At 45.5% G+C, this 9,615-nt stretch overlaps 1 protein-coding gene and 1 pseudogene across 1 annotated transcript in view; both read left to right on the top strand.

Moving 5' to 3' along the window:
- Window positions 1-9,615, top strand: part of EVA1C (eva-1 homolog C (C. elegans)) — a 122,914-nt gene that overhangs the window by 100,397 nt on the left and 12,902 nt on the right. Inside the window, exons 5-6 of the mRNA XM_011989046.1 lie at window positions 2,320-2,463; window positions 9,069-9,149. Of these exons, the coding sequence (XP_011844436.1) occupies window positions 2,320-2,463; window positions 9,069-9,149 (225 nt within the window). The remainder of the gene's footprint in view (window positions 1-2,319; window positions 2,464-9,068; window positions 9,150-9,615) is intronic.
- Window positions 3,856-4,742, top strand: LOC105545984 (annotated as a pseudogene).

Below are 9,615 nucleotides of genomic sequence, written 5' to 3'. Positions count from 1 at the left end.
TTTTTTTTTTTTTAATGAATTTATGATCTTGTCCTTCAAACTGCCTACTCCTAACAACTTCCCTCATCTCTCAATAGCACCACTGTTTCCCCAGCCCTGCAGCTTGAGATCTGAAACCTTGAGTCCCTCACCCACCCTTTCATGGAGACCGGGGTAGTGAGGCTTAGAGATCAACCTGCAGGCCCCGCTTTTCTCTAGCTGTGTGAGGTTACTAAACCCCCCTGTGTCTGCTTTCTCAGCCGCAAAATCGATGTGTGTGTAAGTGTGTGTGCGCACAAGTGTGTGTGTGTTACAAACAGCCTATCTCATAGGGTAGTTCCCACACCTGGCCCACTGTAGGAGCCCAATAAATAAATATCTGTAGTTACTGGGCTCCTACAGTGAGTGGGCCAGGTGTGGGAATTAGATGATGAACAAAACAAAAATAGTCTTTCACTATACAAGTGCTGAGAACAGTGGCTCACATCACGTTACCCGTTATATTGTAAGTGAATGGAACTTGGCAAAGTCTCTAAAATTTTCTCCTCTTCCATTCCTTGCTTTTTAAGGCTGTAACTCCCCCCAATGTACATTCTTAAAATTGCTTCCAAACTGCTCTCCTTGCCCTTGGTTCCCGTTTCTCTCCCAGGGAATCCTCTACACTGTCCCCTAGACAATAGTGTCAGGCCATTTCTTTGAGCTCCCTGTTGCTTGCAGAGTGAAGTCCAAATTCTTTAGCTAAGCCTTTGAAAGCGTCTCCGTCTTGTTCCAGTTTACGCTTCCCACTCATTCGCCACGGTCGCCCTTGCCTACTCCCACCCTTCCAGCCTGTGGCCAGCCCCTGCAGGGGCTCCTAGCCCACTGCCTTAGTGTTCATGCTTTCTTGCCTGCCTCTACCCAATTCCTGCTCTTTCTTTCATGATCCAGCCCCTCTGCTCCCACCCACAGCGATCTCTCCGCCTCTGACCTAGCACCTCTTGTCAGCACCATGTCTTGCTGACATTGATTCACTGTTTCCACTACCAGACACCAGCTCTCACAGGTGTGTTTTGAGTCTCTAGCTGTACTGCAAATCCTGTGAAAGCAACGTAGGCTTTTCTTTTATGTGTTTATTTTTTAGAGACAGAGGCTTGCTCTGTCGCCCAGGCTAGAGTGCAGGGGCACGATCTCAGCTCACTGCAACTTCTGCCTCCCAGGTTGAAGCAATTCTCGTGCCTCAGCCTCCCATGTAGCTGGAACTACAGGCACACGCCACCATGCCCGGCTAATTTTTGTACTTTTAGTAGCGATGGGGTTTCGCCATGTTGGCCAGGCTGGTCTCGAATTCCTGACCTCAGGCGATCTGCCGGCCTCCGCCTCCCAAAGTGCTGGGATTACAGGCGTGAGTCACTGTGCCTGGTCCTCTTTTTACTGATTTCTGATGATACTTAGCACAGTGCTTCATCTGCCATAGATGTTCAATTGATATTTACTGATTTTAATGATGTTGTGCCAGGGTGCCAAAAAACAAATCTTCATGTCAATTAGTTTATTTCATTCATTCATTCATCAGATATTTACCTGGCTCTACAGTGGGCGAGGTGTGGGAATTAGATGATGAACAAAACAGAAATAGTCTCTCCTGGAGCTTATGTTCATGTAGAGGAGATTGATTCTCAAAATAAACAAACAAATAAAATATTTCAAAGCATGGTAAAGGTCATAAAAGAACGAAGAATCTTCATTCAATGCTCTTCATATTTTAACCAGTGCAAAATGAAAATGCAAAGCCCCTTGTTCAAAAATATATCAGAATTTCGACCAGGCACGGTGGCTTACGCGTGTAATCCCAACACTTTGGTAGGCCAAGGCAGGCGGAATGCTTGAGGTCAGGAGTTCAAGACCAGCCTGGCCAACATGGTGAAACTCCGTCTCTACTAAAAATACAAAAATTAGCTGGGCGTAGTGGTGTGTGCCTGTAGTCCCAGCTACTCGGGAGGCTGAAGCAGGAGAACTGCTTGAACCCATGAGGCAGAGGTTGCGGTGACTGAGATCATGCCACTGCACTCCAGCCTGGGGGACAGAATGAGAGTCAGTCTCAAAAAAAAAAAAAGAAAGAAAGAAAAAGAATTTCAAGATAGTGCCAGCAGAGCATTAAACCCAGCTCTGGGACTTCTAGGACAGGATCATGATGCTGGCTCTGCCCATCTTGGGTGCTTTCATGAGACAGAAAATAAACAGAGAAACTCTCCAATTGATTTGAATCCAGCTCAGCATATCTATTTACACGGAATGCTGTAGGCCATGTGGTGGCCCTGTCTGGGATGCAACGTGAAGTTCTGGGTGTTTCCTGCCTTTCAGATTGCTTGTCTTACTCAGCTTCGCAAGTCCTGTCCCGAAGGTGCTACGGGAAGCAGAGATGCAAAATCATCGTCAACAATCACCATTTTGGAAGCCCCTGTTTGCCAGGTGTGAAAAAATACCTCACTGTGACCTACGCATGTGGTAAGAACACCCCCCTCCCTGACCAGCTGCCTGAAGACCCTGCCTCTTTTGGGGGAGGGTGGTGATCACGTGAACGGCAGGAGTGTGCCCAGAACAAGCCAAACATGCTCCTCCTGAAGCTGTTTGCTCATCCCAGATATCCAGGAGCCCTTTTTTCTTTCTTATTCTTATTTATGATATTCATGTCAGATAAGCAATAGAATTTTCTTTGGTCAAAATTTGTGTAAAAGCGCCTTTAGCAATCAGATTGGCAGCCAATGGGAGGGTGGAGAAAGAACAACCAAATAGGGGTAAACTGATGTCACTGAGAACAGTGATTTTCATCTGGGTAAATTTATTGGGATGTCATGTGAGTTCACAGTCGTATTGTGTGTCTCCTATTTAACCTTCCAGTTCTGCTTTTAGGCCCTAAATGACTAACTCGCTGTACTGCCAACAGCTATTTTATCTACATGCCCACAGTGTTGAGTCAACAGATCAAATGCTTACCCTAAAACAATAAAAATTGTTACACGACAGCATTACTTTGTTTTCCTAATGTCTTTAAATGATAAAATGAAATGCCTTCTTTGTTTAGATTCTAATTTCATAAAGCCAGTTAAAAGCAAATCAGCAGTTTATTATTTTCTGAGGATACTGGGATTTCCAGTTTGTAATCCTAATATGTTGACTGTTTTTTTGTTTTTTTGTTTTTTTTCTGAAATGAGCATAAAAGCAAATGGAAAGCAAAGAGCATTATAACTGAAGAATCCGATACCTATTCTCTTGGAAATCTCTTTTTCCCCTGCCAAACATTCCTAGCCATTTTACGTTTGGAACAGCTTTTTTGAGATATAATCCACAGACCATACAATTAACCTGTTAAAGCATACAAATCAGTGGTTTTTAGTATATGCACAGAATTGTGCTACTGTCACCACAATCAATTTAAGAACATTCTCCTCCCTCCAAAAGACACCCTGTATCCCTTAGCAGTCAGGCCCCCAAATCCACCCATTACACCTGCCTCAGCCCCAGGCAACCCCCCATCTACTTTCTGTCTTTATGGATTTGCCTCTTCTAGACATTTCCTAGAAATGGAATCATACAATATGTGGTGCTTTTTGTCTGGCTTCTTTACTTAGCATCTGTTTTCAAGGTTTGTACATGTTGTAGCATGTCTCAGTACTTTATTCCTTTTTGTGGCATAATAATGTTCCATTGCATCTTCAGACTTTTATATCCTGAACTAAAAATGTTGTTCTCTGCAATATCAATGCTACAATAGATATGATGAAGTGACTACATAAATGTATTATGAAAATAATGGCACCTACTCTTATATCACAGGAGGGATGGCTTTACCTGCTCTGTCTTTATTCCTACTGTCATGTCTAAACAGCTCTAAGTAGCATGGGGCCCATTTCGGCTGAGGTTCCCCCAGAGGCCAAAAAGGTCACTCTGAGTACATCCTTGGATAGCTCGTCTGGTAGAGTGGAGGATGGTAGACTGGACATTGGTCATTCTAAGTACATCCTTGGATAGCTCGTCTGGTAGAGTGGAGGATGGTAGACTGGACATTGGTCATTCTAAGTACATCCTTGGATAGCTCGTCTGGTAGAGTGGAGGATGGTAGACTGGACATGGGTCACTCTGAGGTTCCAGTAACTTCAGACCTCTTCATCTGAGTGTTGAATAAGAAGCAGAACTTTAGCCTCCAAATAAGGTGTAGTTTTGGCTGGGGACCGGGAAAGCTGAGACACCGCTGGGCTGGGGCCGCTGTAGCCCTGGGAACGGAGTATATTCTAGTGAAAGGAGACCAGGTGATTGGCATAGTGACAGCTAAATCTGGAGATGTATTCAGAGTTGATGTTGGAGGGAATGAGCCAGTTTCTTTGTCTTACTTGGCATTTGAAGGTGCAACTAAAAGAAACAGACCAAATGTGCAGGTTAGAGATCTCATCTATGGCCAATTTGTGGCTGCTAATAAAGACATGGAACCAGAGATGGTCTGTATTGACAGCTATGGATGAGGAAATGGAATGAATGTGTTGGACAGGAGGGTCTGCTTTTTAAGGTGGCTGGGATTCATTAGAAAGCTGTTAGCTCCAGATCGTGAAGTCAAACAGGAAGTGGGAAAACTCCATCCGCTGAAAATAGTATTTGGAATGGATGGAAGAATATGGGTTAGGGGAAAAATCATCCAGCAGACTTTAATTTGGGCAAATATTTTAGAAGCTTGTGAATACATGACATGAGATCAAAGAAAACAAATCTTCTCCAGATTGGCAGAAAGTTGATCTAGGTGGACTTTTTTAATGGGTCCGTTGAGCCAAGAAACCATGGGTTTCCTGGGGAAAACTATTTTCAGGTGAACCTCTCCACATTTAGATACTCAGAAGACAAGGTATGAAGGTACATATTCTTATTAGAGTCTAATTAAAATATTTTTGTAAGTAAGTTACTGGTTTTCACCCATGCTCTTGTGGGAGAGAAAATCATTACAGAATCATGATGTATTTTTTTTATTCTGTACAATAACATTCGCTAAAAGAGACGGAGTCTCGCTCTGTCGCCCAGGCTGGAGTGCAGTGGCGCGATCTCGGCTCACTGCAAGCTCCGCCTCCTGGGTTCCCGCCATTCTCCTGCCTCAGCCTCCTGAGTAGCTGGGACTACAGGCGCCCGCCACCGCGCCTGGCTAATTTTTTGTATTTTTAGTAGAGACGGGGTTTCACTGTGGTCTCGATCTCCTGACCCTGTTATCCGCCCGCCTCGGCCTCCCAAAGTGCTGGGATTACAGGCGTGAGCCACCGCGCCCAGCCAACATTTTTTTTAAAGGTGCAGTTTCTAGTGTGCTTTCAAGGATGAGGCAAGAACAGTTCCTACAGCTGAGGCTCTTCTTAGCTAATTGTATTAATCCGTTTTCACACTGCTGATAAAGACATACCCGAGACTAGGCAATTTACAAAAAAGGGGTTTAATTGGACTTACAGTTCCACATGGCTAGGAGGCCTCACAATCATGGCGGAAGGCAAGGAAGAACAAGTCCCATCTTACATGGATGGTGGCAGGCAGAGAGAGAGCTTGTGCAGAGAAACTCCCATGTTTTAAACCATCAGATCTCTTGAGACCCTTTCACTATCAAGAGAACAGCCCAGGAAAGACCCCCACCCCAAGATTCAATCATCTCCCACAGGGTCCTCCCACCAGGTCCTTCCCACAACACGTGGGACATGGAGCCAAACCCTATCACTAATGCTGAGATGAAGATGAGCTTTCAGGGCCTGGGGGTCACATGTCCCAGTTCAAGCTTTTCTTCCTTCTGTCACTCATTCAGCACATTGTTCTTTGTGTCAGGAGCTGTGCTGGGTGCCAGGGATTTTGTAATAAACAAAGAGACACGGCCGGGCATGGTGGCTCACGCCTGTAATCCCAGAACTTTGGGAAGTCAAGGCAGGCGCATCATCTGAGGTCAGAAGTTCGAGACCAGTCTGGAAAACATGGAGAAACCCCATCTCTACTAAAAATACAAAATTATCTGGGCATGGTGGCGCATGCCTGTAATCCCAGCTACTTGGGATGCTGTGGCAAGGAGAATCACTTGAACCTGGGAGGCGGAGTTGGCAGTGAGCTGAGATCTCACCACTGTACTCCAACTTGGGTGACAACGGTGAAACTCCGTCTCAAAAAAAAAGAGAGACACAGTCCTGTTTTCATGGGGTGAACGGTTGAGGGAGAAAGGCAAGCATTAACCGAATAGCCAGACACATCATCATGATTATTGTGACAAATGCTATTTTAGAAAAGGGCAGAAGACTGTAACAGCGGAGGGGGCCTAATTTAGCTTGGGGTGGTGGTTTAAGTCTTCCAAAGAGAACCATCCTGTAGGGTGAACACTAGGGGATGCGCGCTAGTTGCACGCTAGGGGCCGAGACACTGAGGTTGCTGAGTGGGAGAGGAAAGGCATTGATGAGGAGGAAGATGGCCCTGGTTTAAACTGCTGAGAACAGGGTCCTGCACACCGTAGAAGCTCCATGAAGAGTGGTTCCTAGTGTTTTCACCAACATATCTGAGTGGAGTGGGACGGTGATCAATCACACCCCAGTCCCCGACCTCATTCTGAACCAGTTTGAAACAAAGAGATGCAAAAATCTGACAAGTGTGTTGACAATGGTGATTTTAAAGGTCCTAAAAGATTCTCCAGATATCGGAGACATTTTCACCTAGTAGAGGAGCACATTCCCTGCAGTGGCCTGTGTCATACAGAGCCAATTTAATCTTTTCGCCGCCTGGTTATTCTGCAAAGTGCATCCTAGAATGCCCTTCCTCTCTGAGCTCCTCTACAAAATTCTGATGCTTTCTCAAACTGTAAAGCCTCCGGCATTTGCCAAGAGCCAAGGTCCTCCTGAAGCCATAGTTTGAGAACAAACCAAGAAGCAGACACAAGAAAGAAGTGCCACTCCTGGCAGGGAGAGGTGACACTTCCTAGGCTATTGCTGCATCCTTCTCAGGGCCCAGAAATGAATGAGAGTTAATTAAAGCAGAAAGCATTTTGCAGCTCAGCTCAGCTCTCCTGAGCTGCCATGGTCCCAGGATCAGTGGTGTGCCCCGAGGACAGCCAAGGGACATTCCTCGAGGCCATGGAAATCATGAGCCACCTCCAGCAACCCCACCGGGCCTCCCTGGAAAGTGTCCCTTGCTGCTGATGGGCACGAAGGTGCCAGGGCCTCCTGTACATGGAAAACTCACAATCTAGGAATGTCCTGTGGTTGTTGATCCTGGGACATCCCCAGCAGAATTTAGTTAAGCCCTCCGAGAAAGGAAACGAGGTTTTCTTGCTGCTGATGTCTCGCTTGTTCTTTTTAAAAAAGCAGTACAGTTGCATTCGCAGTTTGTTTTGGCTTTCTTTCCATTTCCTGTTGCTACTTCTCCGAGATCTCAGCTGGGTTGAGGAACAAACAAAAATAAGCAATTTTCTGCAGCAGGAATATTCGGTTTCCACTCTCGTCTCCCAGCCTGCGGCAGTGTGCTTGGCCTGCAGAATTCTTGCTCTGCCCTCCGTTTCAGTGGGCGCTGTCATCTGCCGACTGCTTTGCATGGGGATTCTGACATCCCAGGGCTTATTCTTAGGGTCGGTTCAGCAGAGTGTTAAACCACCTTCAAAGGAGTCAGTCACGCTGCCATCCTCTCTGCATCTTTCTGTAGTCCTTTCTGATAATATTTAGCAAATCACTTTAGCACAGAGTCTTCGAATTCTTTCCAGATTTGTGATGGAAACACACAGGCAAAGAGCTTGGGGTAGGTGAGAGTAGGTGCTCAGAAGAGTAGGTGCTGGGAGAGTTTGATGGTGGATTTTGAGTTCGTCACAGTCATTTTGCTTTACTAAGTCCAGGAAAGCTCATCTTCAGAGTTCACCACCCGATTTTTTTTTTTTTTTTTTGACAGAGTCTCGCTCTGTCACCCAGACTGGAGTGCAGTGGCACAATCTCAGCTCACTGCAACCTCCGCCTCCTGGGTTCAAGTGAGCATGTCCGGCTAATTTTTGTATTTTTTAGTAGAGACGGGGTTTCACCATGTTGGCCAGGCTGGTCTTGAACTCCTGACTCAAGTGATCCACCTGCCTCAGCCTCCCAAAGTGCTAGGATTACAGGCATGAGCCACTGTGCCCGGCCCAGAGTTAACCACTCTATTGAGGTGTTGTTTATTTTCCTTAAAATTCTATTACATGTGAATACAATTCAATGATTTTTAGTAAATTTAGAGTTGTGCAACCATCACTACCCTCCAGTTTTAAAACATTTTCACAGTCCCCCGAAGCTCCCTTGTGCCCATTTGCCATCACTGCCCCATTCCCACCCCCCATCCCCCCGTCCCAGGTAACCACGCATCTACTTTCTGTCTCTAGATTTGCCTTTTCTGAATATTTCATACAAATGGAATTATGCAATGGATGGTTGTGTGTGTGTGTGCACAGCTGGCTTGTTTAACTGAATGTAATGTTTCAGAGGTTCATCCATGTTGTAGCATGTATCGTATCAGTACTTCACTTTTTTTTTTGGAGATGAAGTCTCACTCTGTCACCCAGGCTGGAATGCAGTGGTGTGATCTTCGCTCACTGCAACCTCTGCCTCCCGGGTTCCAGCAATTCTCCCTGCCTCAGCCTCCCAAGTAGCTGGGATTACAGGCATGTGCCACCACGCCCAGCTAATTTTGTATTTTTAGTACAGACGGGGTTTCATCATGTTGGCCAGGCTGGTCTCGAACTCCTGACCTCAAGTAATCTGTCCACCTCAACCTCCCAAAGTGCTTGCCACCATGCCGGGTCTTCATTCCTTTTTATTATGGAGGTGTATTCTGCTGGATGGATATATCATATCTTGTTTTTATTCTCCATTTTTTTAATATTGCAAAATGGACCTGAAACCACCTTTCTGGGGCGTTTGATGATCACGTGGATACCGTTGGGCTGTGTGTATGTCTGTGTATCTAGCAGGAAGAGTGAGTGATTCTTGCTCTGATCTGGCAAGTGATTTTAAAGTCTTATCTACATTGCATTTAAAAATATATTAAGAGTCCACATTTTAAAAATACAGCACGTATTTAAAATATTTCTTTTCGGCTTTTAGTTCCCAAGAACATACTCACAGCGATTGATCCAGCCATTGCTAATCTAAAACCTTCTTTGAAGCAGAAAGATGGTGAATATGGTAATTTTTATGGCTTACTACCAGCATTTCTCTTTAAGTAAAGGTAAACAGCCCCTGGGTGACCACAGCTGGGCACACCTTGGTTAGAATGGAAGGTGTCAGGAGGTGTGTTTCAGGTACTGGTCCTGGCGATGATAGTGCCTTGGCCAATAGTCGCAAATAGTGAACACCATTTTATTTCGTTTTGACTTTTTAAAAATCAGAAGTAGGATAAACCTCCCCTTCATTCTCCTCTCACTTGCTAAAAGGAAAATCACTTTGAAAAGACATCTGCTCAGAAATAAATTTGGGCTTCCTGGGTTACACAATGAGCTTTTTGCAAAGCTGAGTCCATTGGAACCTGCGTAGGCGCCAGGGCCATCTGGGACCTGAGGACCTCTGTACCTCTGTACACGCTACCTTCCTCCATAGTTTCTTTCCTTCCCTCCTTCCCTCCCTCCCTCCCTCCCTACCTTCCTTCCTTCCT

This window comes from Mandrillus leucophaeus, unplaced genomic scaffold (genome assembly GCF_000951045.1).
Source record: "Mandrillus leucophaeus isolate KB7577 unplaced genomic scaffold, Mleu.le_1.0 Scaffold345, whole genome shotgun sequence".
Classification (NCBI taxonomy): domain Eukaryota; kingdom Metazoa; phylum Chordata; class Mammalia; order Primates; family Cercopithecidae; genus Mandrillus; species Mandrillus leucophaeus.
This window is presented reverse-complemented; position numbering and strand designations above follow the sequence as displayed.